General features: G+C 37.7%; 2 protein-coding genes and 1 long non-coding RNA gene across 3 annotated transcripts in view; 2 read left to right on the top strand and 1 right to left on the bottom strand.

Annotated features, from left to right (window-relative positions):
* The window catches only part of LOC136281627 (uncharacterized), a 137,784-nt gene that overhangs the window by 47,142 nt on the left and 72,454 nt on the right, over positions 1 to 18,188 (bottom strand). The window lies entirely within an intron of this gene.
* LOC136281761 (uncharacterized) lies at positions 937 to 2,494 on the top strand. The gene is made up of 2 exons (XR_010717957.1): positions 937 to 1,382; positions 2,181 to 2,494. It is a non-coding gene; the product is annotated as an uncharacterized lncRNA (long non-coding RNA).
* On the top strand, positions 4,523 to 15,483 carry LOC136276906 (tetratricopeptide repeat protein 28-like). The gene is made up of 6 exons (XM_066168140.1): positions 4,523 to 4,705; positions 6,247 to 6,393; positions 8,040 to 8,201; positions 8,474 to 8,551; positions 8,887 to 8,954; positions 10,128 to 15,483. The coding sequence occupies exons 2-6, from the start codon at positions 6,297 to 6,299 to the stop codon at positions 13,680 to 13,682; spliced, it is 3,960 nt and encodes a 1,319-aa protein (XP_066024237.1). The 5' UTR covers positions 4,523 to 4,705; positions 6,247 to 6,296; the 3' UTR covers positions 13,683 to 15,483.

Raw genomic sequence — 18,188 nt, 5'->3', positions numbered from 1 at the left:
CGGCAGACCTCGTAAGAGCGCGGTTACTATTTCGCGATAACTAGATACCGTTGAGTTGACGGTGTGATTTACAGAGGTGTCGCTCCATTGGATGCTCGCCGCCTTCCAGTTCGCCCCCATCGACAGAATTCGCCCCTTCACCAAAAAGCTACCCAAATGACCCGACTGGGGAATGGTGGTTTAACGGTTGTCACTGCTCAAACTTGAACCGCCAGTTCATGGTGAACACAAAGCTTACAATGGTATTGGCATAAATCACTACAATTTGTAGAAAAGTCTAACATAACACTCTTGATTTATGATTTTTATTTGCCGTTTCGATTATTATATTACGCCTGGGTATTACTTTTTGACAGGAGCCCAGGTTTTGCGCTGCGTTTTCCCCTCCTTCATTTATATCACAAGCTAGTCACGCAATCATTTGATACCGACACAAGTGAATATTTACCATGTATAAAGATTTTTGTTTACGTTGAATTGAAAAAATTAAAACATGTGCTTCCTTCACTTATCGTTGTTTCAGCGGCAGCGAAGCAGTTAAAAGCGGGTTGTTGCTTCAACGCTACAGAAATTTTTAGTATTCAGACAGGCGAGCAAAGCGCGGTGCTCTGGGAATAAAAACTTTTTGAGACCTTTTACATGATATCCGAATGAGTTTTGTACAAGAACGAGTTCAAACCTGTTGCCATATAACAACCAGCGTAAAATTTATTCGAAACGAGTCATTTCTGAGTGAGTTAATTGGGGTTTTCATAACAGAACGAAACACTCATTCTGGACGACCTTTTCTGCCTGTGCAATGTAAACGCCGCACGGCTCTTATATTCGTATGAATCCTCTGTAGGAGGGAGGGAAGCATTGAAAAAAACAGAAAAGGACATAAAGACTTGTTTTTACAGGCTAATTGTTGCCACTCCCACACGGATAAGACTTAAAGGGCATGTAAACCCAAAAATACATGTTTTTCTTATACTATGTAAAAAGTGGCGTAGAAAACGAATTTGAAATTAGTTTTGTCCAATTCGACTTATTTTAGGAGAAAATCGGCATTTTCAACTGAAATTCCATTTCCGGTAAAAACAATAGCGAGAAGTCGTGACGTAAGCGGTGGAACCAAAATATTGCGCAACACATATTCCCCAGTAGAACTGGTGTGGGAGTTCGTGTAAGTAGCGGTAGTTCGGAAGATGTTTTTTCAGAAGATAGCGACTCGAATGCCTTAAGCTTAGTACATGACAGCGCTGGGGATAATCCATAATCTTCAGGAGAGTCTGGGCCACGTCCTTAACAATATGAGCCGCGTAGGGTTCGCCGAAGCGATCCGCACGAAGACAGTACAGAACATGTCGACAGCGATGCGACCGTCTTGGAAACTCAGACTGGTATTTAATTTACTTTGTGATTTATTTGTACTTAACATGAAAATGCAATAAAGCGAGGGTACAATCTAAAAGAATGCAACAGAATTTTTTTTAACTTGAGCTTCTGAAAGTGTTTTATATAAAATTAAAAGGTGCGAGTGTGGAACTTGTCAACCAATGCCGACAACTCATGAAAGTGTTTGTTGTACGGAAATCGGGCAATTGTGGCAAAATGGCCTGAAATCCAGATAAGTTGTATCACTGAGCATCCAGGTTTTCAGTCAATTTGCCTCGATTTCTGGGTGCTGGAGACGGCCAAGTACGCGTACAGGCAGCAGCAAAGCACAGATAATCACACCGGAAACGACTAAGCTAAATATTTTCTGTTTCATCTGTTTTGTTACATTTTGAGATCGATTTACTTGAGTTGTTTCTGCCATTGATTTAATAATACAGTACTAGAGCTAGTTGTTTTTCGCTTCTTTCCTGGCAGATAGCTTGTTCGTTGGTGTTGGGGATATCTCGGCAAACACTTTAGGGTTGCTGTGCTATCTTGTGCGGTAAACAATATCCTTCATCTCAGAAGCATTTCCATCGATAAACAAGTTGTATCATGTACGTTTCCTTGTGTGGCCTTCATAATTATCCAACCCTGTTTGTGTTTGCTTCGATATGAAATATTGAAAAGATAGTTTTGAAAGCTGAAATCAGGATCTTTTAAGTTGTACTCAAAATGATGAATATTGTCCTACTGACCTTTGAATGTATTTTCACTGCTGTGAAAACCGTGACACAAATTTTTCTGCTGTTTCTCTGCAGGGTTTCTCAAAGGAAGCACCAAGTGGGGCTGGCTTGGATTTTCTTATAGAACATAAGGGTTGATTATGGGATCCTGTATAGAATTCTTTGTATCGAACCGACAAAATTCCAGATCACCTTATTACACACTGATATCAACGAATTCTCTTTCTTTGATACGTGTTTCGAATTCAGGCAAAGGTTCAGACATGTCAGTGTCTTTTACGGGCTCAGCGCTGGCTCCTGAACAACTGGCTTCCCCATAATATTTCATTAGATGAGAAAAAAGATGTTTTTAGAGAACCAATAAAGCTATTGTTGTTTAATTAACGAAACGTTTTCATGTAAATCGATTTTGTACTTTCTCTGTTGACCTCTAACTTTTGAAGAGCTCAACTTCTCTCTCAGTTCGGTCGGCCACTTCCAAATCCTCGTCGTCTGCCGACTGTATGGGTCGTTTTTATACTTCCAAATAATTTGCTTCTGGTGAGGCCTGAATCGTCGGTACAGCACCAGGAAGAAAAATGACTGTTACCGTACAACAGAACGTTCGAACGGCTCGACGAAATCGGCTATTTTCACTTGAACAAATTTCACAAATTGTCGCTTCAAATTTGCGTCATTTGGAAATATTTGCATTGTATGCCCAGTTTTGTTTGAATCAGTACTGTAAGTAAAAAAATCATGACGAGACCAGCAAACAACGGCTGTAGAAAAGACTCCTTCGTGCCTCACGCGATTATAAAACGAGACTTTGGAGGTCCACCCGTGACGTCACAGGAAAGATGGCGCCATTCAAGATGGCGAATGTTTCGAATTTGGAAGAGCTTTTACAAAGTGAAAATGGACTTTTGAGAATAAACGAATGGTACCTTTGGTGTACTTGATATATTTACTAAACATCTATGTGAAAAGAAAATGAACGTTTTTTGGGTTTACATGCCCTTTAAGTACCTTATATAATTCCATAGCGGTCGTTTTCGAAATTCCAGGCGCGCACCCCCGCCCTCTTAAGTAAAGGGTACCCCGGGGGTGCTGATACGTGCAGTACACTTGACATTTAGCAAGGACAAATTCTGATGTGATTTTTGGCGAAGAGAAACAAGTTTTGTCAGCGTCTACCGTGTGCATAATTACGCCTCCCCCCCAGACGGCGGAAACGCGTAATTTTGCTCACGGTGGTAAGTAGCCTACTTACCGAAGCCAGATTCTACGAATTTTCCAGACATCTTGAGTACTATCTGTGATACACGCTTGCCAATTCCCCTATCAGCTTTTGGAATCGACTTAACCCTACCTTTACCATGGCCGAACATTTCTTTTGGCACCCTACATCTGCTATTGGAACCACGAAGAGGAAAAAAAACCTATCTCTTGGTATTTCGGAGGTTGATTCATGTTTGAATTTCTGTGTCACGCTTGTCACGCAACTGATACAATAAAATAGAGAAGATATGTAAACTGGAACTCAAATCTAGCTAGAATGTGGTGGGTTTTAAAAACGTGATCATCGAAACAGCTAATAAAATCTTAAATAAACAAGGTAAGAGTGTTATGTTAGATTTTTTTGCAAATTGTAGTGATTTATGCCAGTTAACGGTGGCGACAAGTAGGCGCACCATGTATATTTCACAGACGCTATTAAGTAAATTTTGCCGGACTTTGAGTTCGTCTTAAGCTAGAACAACACAAATACACAAGGAAATTTTTACAGTAACTTTATAACCATCCTTTTGTCTTTAAAAAGCTTGAAGCTCAGTAGATTCTGTCATATCGGTCATTGTTAAAACTGTCTTTGTTTTGATACTACTTTTTGACATAGGAAAAGTATGTCGGACAAAAATATTCACCAAAAAATAAATATTTCTTTGCCATCTTCAATAACGACAGGAGATTAAGTTTAGATGATAAAACAAAGAATTATGTTCACAGAAATACCGTAGGTCTAGTACATTCGTTACATGAGGTCACACAACTCGGGTAATATTCACGGTGAAAATTTGCATATTTGAGCGGTCGAACGAAAGAAATTAATTCTCGAAAACTAAAACAATTTTTACAAAAAAACTACACCACAATTATTAGAACATACTGGGCTACAAATTATGAAAGTAGGAGTGAAAACAAATTTGGGTGACTTGCCGCTGTTTGTTTGATGTATGGTGACATTAGCTCTTAAGAGTGCTAATGAGAACTTGTGAAAGTGAGATGAAATATTGTAGTGGACCTTAAAAAAATGCGAGAATCGTGCGAGAAATATTTAATTTTTATGTAAATAAACACGTTGAGTAGGCACTTCCGGCCTCAAGCTTGCACAGACTTATGGGCCAGGGGACTCCCCTTTCACTTTCGCAACTCGCTATCGAGATTCTTCGCTCTACAACAGAGCTTTCGAGTCTTTCTTGGTACTTTCTCAGTCTTGGTGACTTACTTTGAAACATTTCCATGACGGATTGAGGAATCAAGGTCGTAAATCAGTCAAACGTGCCTTCCATTTCCGCGACAGAAGTAAGAACGCATGGTTGAATCAGATTTGTGAATATAAGGTAAATACTTTTATTTGGAGTTTCTCAGTTAACAATTTCTCCTTCAAATGTTCTCAATCTGTCCTAATTTTCCCTGATGTCCGGCAATGTAAGACGTTCCTGCAGTTAAATGACGAGGATTGCCAACTTTTATTCGATTCTGGCGTGTATTAATTATATTGACGCTTAGTGTTACTTGTAAGCTAATTGAGCTGAGCTTACACGAACAACTGTCGAATTCACAAAAATTCTCAGCCAATACCAGGCATTTACATCTAAAAAAAAGTAATTTGAAAGAGTTAAAAGGAATCTCCAAATTACCGATTTGATTTAGTGCAAACGCGGATGATCGAAACACTTTCAGTTTCGTTTGCGTTTCATGTGCATGTTGAGCATGCACACGAAAGTACTGTTTTGCGCTAGCTTTCATGTCTGTATTACGTGTTAACTCAAATTCCTTCCGTATTTAAGATGCATTTAATTAAAAAGCGATAAACATTTACAGCTTATTTCATGTGTTTATGTTTATAATTTTATAGTTTGAGAGTAATTTTTTCCTTAGGATAGACTGCTTAGATTGTCCTTCCAAACTGTACTGTTATACTGATTTCCTTGTTAAATATTGAGACAAATTGATTTTTCTTCAAATGCCGGCTAGTGATTTATTGGAAGCATCCTTTCAATTAACTACATTCAAGTTTTAGGAGTCCAATTCATCAACTGGTAATGATTGATTGGTATCTGAGTAAAGTTTTACCTTTTGTCATCTTCTAATCAATATATGATCAATCAATGATCACATCAAAACTGGTTTAGTTCTGCATGTGGCAGCACGCATCCAAGTATGTGTCTGGTGATAATTTATTAAAAAGTTCTGATTGGTTCTTACTTTGTCAGGATTTTGCCACCTAGATCATCATCACACTATACAGACAATCATAAAACATGTAAATTCAAAGCAAACTAGTTTAGTCCAAGTGACATTAGTGCATGACAATTACCTTGCTTTCTTGAGCTGTACTGGGGAATGTTGGTACTATGCCATTTCTATACTGCCAAAACCTTGGGCCAATATTCCCCAGTAAATTAAAGCCCTGGTGCTTAACTGGTTAGTTAGAAGGTAGTATATATATATATATATAGTATATGTATATAGTAGTATATGTATATACTGTTCAATTATCCAGATGCGACCTAACTATCTACCACCTCTTAGTTTAAATGATATAAATTGTTGCTGTTACAAATTATATGAAATTGAAACACACAGATGTTGATTTTTGCCCAAGTTATTTCAGTCAATTGGGAATGTCTTTAGTAAATCTTGAAATTTATTGTAATGAGAAGAGAATTACTGTTCATTTAAATATTAATGCTTGTTTTCTTCATTATATATATCTTTTTTTTTTACTGCTTTAAGTATGCTATTAATATTAATTGCTTGTGATTTTGTGTCTATGTATCCCTCCCATTCTCAGAGGGGAAAAAATATTTAGTTTACAATTGGATAATATGTTGAGCTAATTTTTTTACCATTTGCAACCATCTTTTTTTCATGCCAGGATGACTTAAAACAGCAACTTTTTGTAAGAAGCATCCCCTTACAGTTGCTATGGCTAAAGAAAGAAGTCCAATTAAGGTCCCATCTGAAAATGAAGACTTACCTGACAAAGAGAATGCTCCAGATTTTGACGAGGACACTTTACAAGGTGAGCTAGGTTCAACTTTGGCTTCAGTCACTGTTAAAACGTTTTCTATTCCACCAGTTTCAAGAATGTAAGCAGATGTGGAGAACAATATATACACTGCATGACCACTTTAAAGGATATTTGGCCTGTCATGACTCTCTTCTATGGTTACAATATGTTGTTCATTGACTGAGAGGATCTATGACATATTTGTTATTTTCTTTTCTCAAAGTTCAAAGCAAGTACACAAAGTTATAATAAGTAAAGACTCTATTTGATCATCATATAACATTCATTTTGTAAGTTTGCATCATAAGTACCATCATCATCATCATCATCATCTTTCCATTATATTATGCAACAATCAATTGAAAGTTTCACCTTCCCCTAAGCAACCAATTTCCAGTAGAGTGCAAGTGTTATATCATTGAATATGGAGGTGTTTAACCCTTGACACCCAAACATCAGTATCCATATTCTCCATACTGTTCCTTGTATGTTTCTTTTGGTACTGAAAAAGAGAATTCATTTGAAGATCAATGCTTCTTAGGTTGGTGATCATTTCCTTTATTCTCATGAGCTTAGTGAATGATTCAGCAGTATTACTGTAAGGAGAAGTGAGATGCTGGTCACTCTTAGGGTTTAAAGAGTTAAGGTAGATAGTGAACTTTCACTAACAAATGGCTCAGAAGAAAAAAGTCTACAAGGTCTATGTTTTAAAGCTTTGTCAATTAGTTGAAAGTCAGGTTGCTACTTATTTTGTTTTTTGTATAAAAATTGTGTGGGGCATTTGAACACATTCTTAATTTTGCCTGTGGAAGAGGAATTTTATGAAACCAAAATCTCCAAAAGTTTAAATGTCTAGGGGTTTGTTTCGAATAGAGTGATGCTTAATTCTAATCATTATTATTATCCCTGTTGTCACCTACATTATTAACATCATTATAAATATTAATCTCATCTTCTTTATCATTATTCTTCTCATTTATATGATAACTATTTTTCTATGAGTAATATTGCTCTGGTTTTTTATGATTGCAACATTTGGATCTTAGTGCCTTAATAACTAGCTATCTTAATGTCTTAAAAGGCAGTAGACTCTTCTACACTTATAATATGCCAACCCTCCCTGATTGGCAGGGAGTCTCACAGACACGGAACAAGACTCTGGGTCTGCCATATGGGTCATCAAACCTTTAAGATAAAAGAGGATTCGGGTCAGTTCCACACAGAAACATAACATTTGAACTCCAGATTTCCCACATCTAAGGTTATCTTGCCTTTTGTTAACATTTAAGGGTTCTTATTATAATTTTCTTGATTGCACTTAGATTGTTTCAAAGTAGGGATTACACTTTCTTCCAAACAACAACCACAACAGCAACTGAGTCTGATTGGTTGAGCTTTCAACCAATGAATTTACTGAATGGGGTGTGTCCTGTGAAGGGGGTGGGGGGGGGGGTCTGCACACATCTTCTAAGCTTTTCAGGGGATGGGTCAAGTCAGGCAGGCGCAAAAGTGGCAGCTGGCACAAAAGGAAAAATCTTCAGATTTTAAATCTCCAGATCTTGGCAGCTCTGCTCATACACTAATTAACTACAACCACAGATAATTATTGACTATAACCACAGACTTTGACACAATTATTTTTTATTTTTTCTTTGCAGCCACACCAGATGTTTATAGGAATGAGGGTAATGAGGCCTTCAAGAAAGGAGATTTCATCAATGCTATTCATTTTTACACCAAAGGAATTAAAATGAACTGCAATGAGAAAGAACTCAAAGCCAAACTGCACAACAACAGGGCTATTGCACATTTTAAACTTGGTAAGATGGTGAGAGCTTTAATATGCATTTTTTTTTCTTTTGAAGCTATTGAGTTGTCATCAGTAGTTTTCTGAGATAGGTGATAATTTTTAATGCATGCACAGAAAAATATACATCTTATCTTAATAGGCCTCGAAAATATACAAAGAAGTAACCTCTTACCCCAGATATCAGTGAGCATCGCAAGTTTTTCCCAAAATTATTGTAATGGAGTGGTGGTTGGTTTGCTACATGTATGGCTATATAATCAGAGATATTTATTTTGATAACAGGAAATCACCAGGAGTCACTAAGGGATGCAGAAGCAGCCATTGAGTTAAATCCAACTTTCCTTAAGGCAATTGTTAGAGGTTAGATATGTTAGCTGTGGTATAATAATAATAATAATAATAAAAGAATAACTCAACACTCTAAGGTTAGAGTTGAGATTAGATGAAGCTCAATCTTGTCTCAATTGACTTTAATTAAGAGGTCAAGACCACCCTTATGTACATTTGAATCCAGCTCTTGACTGCTACGCAACTACTTTTCATTAATTATGATGAGAATGTTATTTTGAGGTGGATGAAGAACTCAATGCAGAATGCAAAGCAAAATTTCAGCACAAGTATTTTAGTTCTTTAAGCTCGATCACTGAGTGAGGTAGCTACAGTAATAATATGCTTCTTTACGTTGTTGCCTATAGGAACCACTGCTTGTGTTGAATTGAAGAGATTTGAAGAAGCAATAACTTGGTGTGATAAGGGACTAGCTGTATCCTTTGAAGGAATCTTTCATTTTTAACCATGGATATAATTGAAAAAGTGTCCATAATTTGATGTTTTAAGGGAGAAAATTAACAAAGAAGGGTATTAATTATGGTGGGAACTTGTCAGCTCATACTATAAGAGTGTGTGATTAAAAAACATGGGAAAAGTTATTACCTTGTGACTTATAATTACTCCTTTTAGCCAATTTGAATTAGTTTTACTATCCATGCCAATAACTGATACATTAGTTTAGATAACCCTTTAATTCACAAACCAAATTTGTAATTATCCTTACTGTCAACAGTACAATTCTTGTAATGTTAGTTCAGAGAATTCAGTATTGGATCAACTAATTATTCCCAAATTGATATTTTTCTTTACTCTCAACACTTATTTGATGATATTGTATTGCTCTCATAAGGAGAAATTCTCTCTTGGTCACTCATGGGAGTTAAAGGGTTAAAAGTCAAATATTCACCCAATTTATACATAGTACGTGGGTAGATCAGATCTCTCTAAAACAAGCCAGAACAAAAAGCTTGGTAATGTGTTCATATCCTATGCAGATTTTCTTGAATTTAACCTTTTCAACTACTTAAAGACCTGGAAACTTTCGTCATGTTTTCCTATGGACAAATACAATTTTTAAAGGCACGTATTTGTGTTGTAGACTTGTTTCTTCCACTGCTGTAAAACATTCATCTGATGTTAAAGCTATATTAATTTAAAAATTGAGCAGGTGCTCCCCAGTTTTTGGAAACAAGAGATTAAATCTAGATATTTTGCGTTAAATTTTGAGGCTGCACACAGGAAAAAAAATTTTTCCAGTGTACATTTACTTCATAACTGACTAAATGTTGATAAAACCTTTCACACAAGCCCTCCTAATAGACCATTTTATAGTTGTGTACCTAGTTGCCAAACCTTTGATTTGGAGTGAGGCTGAAGGGGACCTTGTTGTGATAGAGACCAGCATCTAGTGACAATTATAACAAAGTAATTTGCATTTGAAAAGAAGCAATGTTTTTATCATAACAAGGTCACCCTTAGCCATCACTCTTGTTCAGAGGCTTTACAACCAAGCACGCAACTGTAAAAATGGACTATTACATACCAACATGATGAGAAAAATAATCTTTTCGTTTTGTCCACCTTTTTAACCCTTAACACAAAGAAGATTGACAAAAACAATAGGATCTTGTTGTCATTAAGACTTCAGTCTGTCAGAGAAGTGGGAGATAAGTCCATGGAGGAAAAAGATCCTATTAGTCATAATCATGGTAGTGCAAGTTCAGGTGATGTCAAGAAAGTCATAGACCTCTATAATTGGGGAGAAGAAGCCATAGAGTACCACAACCTAGATCTTAAAATAGCTAAAGAAGTAGGAGACAAGCATGGGGAGGGTGCTGCTTATGGCAATCTTGGCGAAGCTTATTTTAGTCTGGGTGATTTCAAAACAGCCATAGAGTACCACAACCTACATCTTAAAATAGCTAAAGAAGTAGGAGACAAGCATGGGGAGGGTGCTGCTTATGGCAATCTTGGCGAAGCTTATTTTAGTCTGGGTGATTTCAAAACAGCCATAGAGTACCACAACCTAGATCTTGAAATAGCTAAAGAAGTAGGAGACAAGCATGGGGAGGGTGGTGCTCATGGCAATCTCGGCAATGCTTATGGCAGTCTGGGTGATTTCAAAAAAGCCATAGAGTACCACAACCTACATCTTAAAATAGCTAAAGAAGTAGGAGACAAGCATGGGGAGGGCGGTGCTTATGGCAATCTTGGCAATGCTTATTTTGGTCTGGGTGATTTCAAAAAAGCCATAGAGTACCACAACCTACGTCTTAAAATAGCAAAAGAAGTAGGAGACAAGCATGGGGAGGGTGTTACTTATGGCAATCTTGGCAATGCTTATGGCAGTGTGGGTGATTCGAAAAAAGCCATAGATTACAACAACCTACATCTTAAAATAGCTAAAGAAGTAGGACACAAGCATGGGGAGAGTGTTGCTTACTGCAATCTTGGCAATGCTTATTTCCGTCTGAGTGATTTCAAAACAGCCATAGAGTACCACAAACTACATCTTAAAATTGCTACAGAAGTAGGAGACAAGCATGGGGAGGGTGTTGCTTATGGCAATCTTGGCAATGCTTATCGCCGTCTCGGTGATTTGAAAAAAGCCATCGAGTACCACAACGTACATCTTAAAATAGCTAAAGAAGTAGGAGACAAGCATGGGGAGGGTGGTACTTATGGCAGTCTTGGCATTGCTTATTTTAGTCTGGGTGATTTCAAAAAAGCCAAAGAGTACCATAAACTTCATCTTAAAATAGCTAAAGAAGTAGGAGACAAGCATGGGGAGGGTGGTGCTAATGGCAATCTTGGCAATGCTTATCAATGTCTGGGTGATTTAAAAAAAGCCATAGAGTACCACAACCTACATCTTAAAATAGCTAAAGAAGTAGGAGACAAGCATGGGGAGGGTACTGCTTATGGCAATCTTGGCAGTGCTTATTTTAGTCTGGGTGATTTCAAAACAGCCATAGAGTACCACAACCTACATCTTATAATAGCTAAAGAAGTAGGAGACAAGCATGGGGAGGGTGTTGCTTATGGCAATCTTGGCAATACTTATTTTAGTATGGGTGATTTCAAAACAGCCATAGAGTACCACAACCTAGATCTTAAAATAGCAAAAGAAGTAGGAGACAAGCATGGGGAGGGTGGTGCTTATGGCAATCTAGGCAATGCTTATCTCCGTCTAAGTGATTTCAAAAAAGCCATAGAGTACCACAAATTACATCTTAAAATTGCTACAGAAGTAGGAGACAAGCATCAGGAGGGATGTGCTTATGGCAATCTTGGCAATGCTTATCACAATCTGAGTGATTTCAAAACAGCCATAGAGTACCACAACCTAGATCTTATAATAGCTAAAGAAGTAGGAAACAAGCATGGGGAGGGTAGTGCCTGTGGCAATCTTGGCAATGCTTATTTTAGTCTGGGTGATTTAAAAAAAGCCATAGAGTACCACAACCTACATCTTAAAATAGCTAAAGAAGTAGGGGACAAGCATGGGGAGGGTAAAGCCTACGTTAATATTGGTCGTATTTATCAAACTGAGAAAGATTTGATAAAGGCTAACGAGTCATACAACCTAGCGCTTAAAATTGCTCAAGGGGTCGAAGACAAATACTTGGAGGCAATGACCTATTGTTCATTAGGATGCGTTTCTGAGTTGCAGGGTGGACTGCCAAAAGCCGTTGAACATTACCAAGCTAGCATAAACTTATTCAATTCCTTGAGAGTACTTCTAAAATCTAAAGATGAGTGGAAAGTTAATTTTCGAACTCAGTATCAAAGGGCGTATAGGGGTTTGTGCAGAGTTCTCCTAGAACAAGGTAATATAGATGAAGCCTTATTTGTTGCTGAGAAAGGACGAGCTCAAGCTCTGTCCGACCTTATGGAATCTAGTTTTTGTGGTGCAACAAGTCAGCACAAGACAGGCGATGAAAATTTAGCAGTCACTGCTAAGTCTTCATCAATTCGGATGAAACGTTTTTTAAAAGTTTTAGAAAACGTTCCATCAAACACCGTCTTTCAGGCAGTGGACAAAGCTGATGTCAATCTTTGGGTTGTGTCCGAAGGAAAACAAGTTCAGTTAAGACAAAGTAAACTCAAAGGTTTTGTTTCAGAGAATAGTGGAGCTAGCCAGTCCTTTGCGTCGTTTATGCTCGGTGTCTATACACAACTTGGTGTTTTGAGCCCTTCAAATGTGGATGAGAAACCTAAAGAAGACACCCTTCAACTTGCCATCCAACAAAACAAATGCTTGAGCACTTTGTATGATATCGTTATGAAGCCGGTGGCTGACCTGCTTCAAGGGGATGAGCTAGTCATTATTCCCGATGGACCCCTGTGGCTCGCTCCTTACGCTGCATTGAAGGATGGTAATTCTAAATACCTGTGTGAATCTTTCAGAATCCGAATCGCTCCATCATTAACGAGTCTTAGACTCATTGCCGATTGCCCAGATGATTATCATAAAAGCAGTGGTGCGTTACTTGTAGGAAATCCGTGGGTAGCCGAGGTTACCGACAGCAAGGGAGAGAAACTCCTCGAGCAGCTTCCGCGTGCTGAAGAAGAAGTAGAAATGATCGGAAAAATTCTGAATATCACGCCAATCACTGGCAGAGAAGCCACGAAACGTGAGGTGTTGAAAAGACTCAGTTCCGTTTCCTTAGTTCACTTTGCGGCACACGGATGTATGGAAACTGGCGAAATTGCTCTTACACCTGACCCAGACCGAACATCTACTGTGCCTACCAGGAAGGAGGATTACATTTTAACGATTCGAGATGTGTCAAATGTTCAACTTCGCGCTAAACTAGTTGTACTTAGTTGCTGCCACAGCGGTCGAGGCGAGATCAAGGCTGAAGGTGTGGTTGGCATTGCGCGCGCTTTTATGGGGGCTGGTGCTCGGTCTGTTGTGGTGTCCTTGTGGGCGATTGATGACAAGGCTACTCTTGAGTTCATGAAATGCTTTTATCGACACCTTGCCGAAAGTGAACCTGCAAGCGAGTCACTGAACCTGGCCATGAGAAGCCTTAGAGAATCAGACCAGTTCCGCGACATGAAACACTGGGCTCCCTTTTTGCTGATTGGAGATGACGTCACTTTTGACTTCATGGCAAAGGAAAGAGAAAATTTGAATACAGAATTAAATAAATGAAAACTTGTTTTTTTTTCATCTCAAAAAGAATGACGCATGAACTTAGAGGGGTTAAATGTTTCTCTATTTTGGCTATTTTTTCATTACTTTCTACTTTTTGTCGAATGGAACTAGAGATGTGTAACTTTACTTTGGTGAAGGAATAAAATCAGACTATTTTATTACATTTTGGTCAATGGAATCGTCTTTTTTTATTACCTTTACAAATTTAAATGCTTGGGAAGAGAACGAAATGTAACAAGGCTTTTGTTATGAATGCCTACAATAGTTGAACGCGAATACGAGATTTTCGTTTTGTCAAAATGACACTCAGCTCTATTCCTGCATTACAATCAGTTGTATGGACAACAGTTTAAAGGTTTTTTCTTCTTTTACATAACCAGAAGCTTGTCCACTGGGTTTTAATTATCTTTATGCTCTAAGCTTTTTATAAGCGAAGAAACAATTCGTCATTTGCTAAAGTTGGCGAATTTTTTTATTTCCAAAAATTTGATTTGCAAGATTTGCAGCCAGATGTTGATGAAACTTGACGATTTTTCTACATCATAAATTACTTTGTTACAAATTGAGATTATCTTCACAAGAAAAATTGATTTTTTTCAATCTATTTTGATGTAATCTAATTCTATCAGTGCCAAGATTGCCATTCTAAGCTAAATTTGAAGAAGTAAACATTAGAGATGATGTTATTGAATCTACTGAACATATGTTAGAGAAATAAGACCTACTTTTAAAGGTGTAGCCAGCCTCTAATCCCGTAGGCCCGGCCTACAATTGTTTTCCACCCGCTTGACTTTTATAATATGACTCTTTCAAATGTTGAAACAAAAATTGAAATTTCTCAGAGAACAGGCCGACATCAGGTCAAAAGGCTGGTCATCAAATGAGTTTGGTCAATTTTAGTCGGTTTTATCAAACACTTATCTGTTCGTTTTGAGGAACCAAGAGAGAGAGGTTAAAAATTGTCCATGTAATCTAAACTAGGAAACAGCGACGCAGAGTTGACTATAACTGAAGTTTCCATAGCTGTGACGTTTGATGTATGTGACATGGAATTTGTTGTTTCTAGTTAGAAAATATTTATGCCCATTAATTAGAGAAGCAGTTAAAGTAAGCCATGTAGTCCTCGATGGGAAATATTTTGGTGAAAAGGTTCATGAATAAATGTAAACCAAGTCTGTAGTTGAAAAGGCTCAGGCCTCAGGATAAAACTTTTAATTTTTGAAAATTAGCTGTTCAAACTTTCTTCTTTGCTTTAAATTTACCTTAGCATAATTTGAAGATTTTTTTTTAGTTTTAAGAACTTATACTTAGGTATTTAGAGTACGCTTTGTAATTAGAACCCGTTATGTGTATTTCGTGTGAAGTGTTTTTATGCTATTTTTCTTTAAAGTTGGAGATAATTGTTCATTTACCTTAGTTTATATTAAGTCATGAACTCCCAAGTTCTGAAGGAAAATCTCCCAACTGATAAGAGTGTGTTTCTCTTTGTTGCCTATTCCGAGAACTCGATGTAACATCACGTTTCTAGTAAAAAACTATCCACCAGTTTGATATTCTAGAATTCTTTTAGACACCATGTTTGTCGGTGTTAATACTGTGAGGAGAGTTTAAATTATGATCAGTCTTGGGAGTAATTGGGTTCATCATACTGTCTCCGTTTAGGGCGTATTTTACTTAATGCCTCGGACAATTTAATGCAGTTTCTATTGTACTTATTTTTTTACTTCTATTATACTTATTTTTTTACTTCTTTGTATAAGAGAAATGTTCAGTGTATAAAATACTAAAACGGCGTTGATTTTCATTGTCTGTCTCCATATTCCACCACGTTTTCCATTGCAGTCTCATTACCGCATGGAAGCCTTCAGTTATGCTGCTCCCGTTCCATCGCAGAAATACACAGGCTGCACCTTCAATTTCTCCTCCAAAGACAGCGTGAATTCTCCACTCCAACCACAGAAGAATGATTTTAGATATATAAAATTCATATATTTGCACTGTGGTGAAGAAACGAATTTAAGAGATCCTCGCAGCTAAGAACACTACTGAACTAGTATCATTATTCGTCACTTGGATGGTTTATTTGGGCCCAACACATTGACCAGCTCCCAATTGGCTTGTTAGCTCAGTTGGTAGAGCGCTGCACCGGTATCGCAGAGGTCATGGGTTCACATCCCGTACGGGCCTGAATTTTTTCCAGGTCCTATTTTCAACTACTAGTTCAGTAATGTTCTTAGCTGTGAGGATCTCTTAAAATTCATTTCTTCACCGCAGTGCAAATATATGAATTTTATATATCTAAAATAATTATTTATTAAGAATAAATTACGCACTCCTTTGTGGCGGATCTAGGAGGTAATCAGAATGTTCGGCCAACGTACTAAAGTGAGGTGATAACGGCATATTTTTCAGTCATTTTAGAGTAGCTTGAGAATATTTCCCGGGGTGGATTATTACAGATAGCCCTCCCCTCACTACTGACGACCGTGTTCGGCTCTCACTTTGACCATCTCCTCACAAGTCCCGGATCCATTTCAGTTCATGAACAGCTGCACATAGCTCAGAGAAAGTCTAACAATGACCATGGTATATTTTTACATATTTCAACCGAAATAAATACAGATAAAACATTTTATCAAGCTATAATTCTGCATCAAGCGCTTAAACGAAAAAAATACTGGAAGTTTGATTATTGTTCATGTTGACGGCAGATGTAAATTAAAACTGAGGGCTGTTTTTTGTGACATCAATAGATGTAAATTAAATGTGAAAAATGCAATATTTTGTTTAGAATATGAAAGACTAGCTTATTAGGGTCAGCAAGTAAAGAAGGAATGAAAAACAACGAATCGGCCAATGACAGGACTATAAATTTATTTAGTCCACGGATAAAGAGTAGTTTGCGGTGTCAAAGACAGTCAGGGATTGTATTAGTTTCTCTTTACACCGTAAAGTGATTGGTCACGAGTTTTGCTCCATCTGCCAGCTACTCCAAAGCAATTAGAGCCAGTCGCGACTTTACTAATAAAAAAGCAAAATGATTTTCCTCGATTTTTCTCTCTAAATAATCTGCTGTTTAAAGTTTGTCCACTATTGCAAATAGAGAATGTTGAACTCAGGTTGTATTGAGAAAGGCAGAACCGTAAAAACTCAGCACATAAGAATACTCCATCTGATTCTTGTGCCACTATAATAGACGAAAAATGTTATGTGGTGCTATATATTATGCAACCATCTATATGTGCAATCATATGAATGCAGACGACCACGTGACCGATTCCGAGAACACCCTCGCGACGTAGAAAGAAATGACGTGGACGCATCCAAACCAGTCGCTAAACAATTTAATCTCCCTACTTATTCTATACAGCATATGGCAGCTTCCGGCCTTTCCCTACATTTAGGCAGCTCGGAAAGGCGCAAAACACTAGAACAAAAATTTATCTTCTTAACGAGCGCTTCTCATTCAACTAATTTATTCTTGTTTTCTCGTCACCATATTCCCACCAATAATGTAGCTCCATTGCCTATATATAAACCCACACACAACCACAACTCCTTCAATCGCTCTGACGAAGAGCTAACGCTCGAAACGTCAGCCTTTACACTCTTCACGGTGGCCAATTTACGTTTTCAACTCAGTTGTTAACACTAAATTATCCATATATATATATATATATATATATATATATATATATATATATATATATAAATGTGGGGGTAGAGTCTACCTCGGCATAAAGTGCGCAATGCTGTGGTAGCAGAGCTGGGTATATATAAGTGAAAGAGTCAAAGAGGACGCATCGATTCTCGGTTACTCTGAGTTTTGCGCCTAGCGCTCGTTCGACAGAAAAATTCTATATATATATATATATAAATTGTTCTTTGCTTTGTGATGGATCTGTACAGGGAGATCTGAGGAATCTGGGCATTCCTTGTCGATCGATTAGTGACAACTGACTTTAGTGAGAATTTCCATAAGAGCGTTAACTTTATGCATCACTAATTTCTCTTAGAATGGCAGAGAGAACTAAAGTGGATCTGAGCGCATGATTCGCAATCCGGATATCTGTGGTCTGACTCTGGCCAGCCTCCTCCTGGGAGCGAGGTTGGAGTCTAACGTCATTCTTTGTACATAGCCAACTACTCTTCCACCGACTGGAGTTATTAAGAAGCTACGCCATATAATGTGAGGTCTCTTCATCTCCAAAGGGAATCGTCTTTTTTGAATAAGTATATGTTTACTGTGGTAGACAAACACTTATGAAAGTTCCAAGATAACAAAAAAAAAAAAAAAAAACAGGAAAGCTGAGAACAACGGTGATTAGCGCAGGTTACAATTTAAAGAGGTGAAAATTGAGGCTTAATTTACAAAACTGACTAACCGTCTGAGTGAAAGGCGTGGAGCTCCTTGTACTTTGTGTAATTAGCATAAAATGTATAACCTTCTGTCTTTGCCTAAGTTAGTAAGTGCGCGGGTTATTGTTGACAAGGTTGAGACTT

Source organism: Pocillopora verrucosa, chromosome 6, assembly GCF_036669915.1.
Source record: "Pocillopora verrucosa isolate sample1 chromosome 6, ASM3666991v2, whole genome shotgun sequence".
In the NCBI taxonomy this organism is placed as follows: domain Eukaryota; kingdom Metazoa; phylum Cnidaria; class Anthozoa; order Scleractinia; family Pocilloporidae; genus Pocillopora; species Pocillopora verrucosa.
The sequence above is the reverse complement of the archived record's forward strand: the minus strand, read 5'-3'. Positions and strand labels throughout refer to the sequence as shown.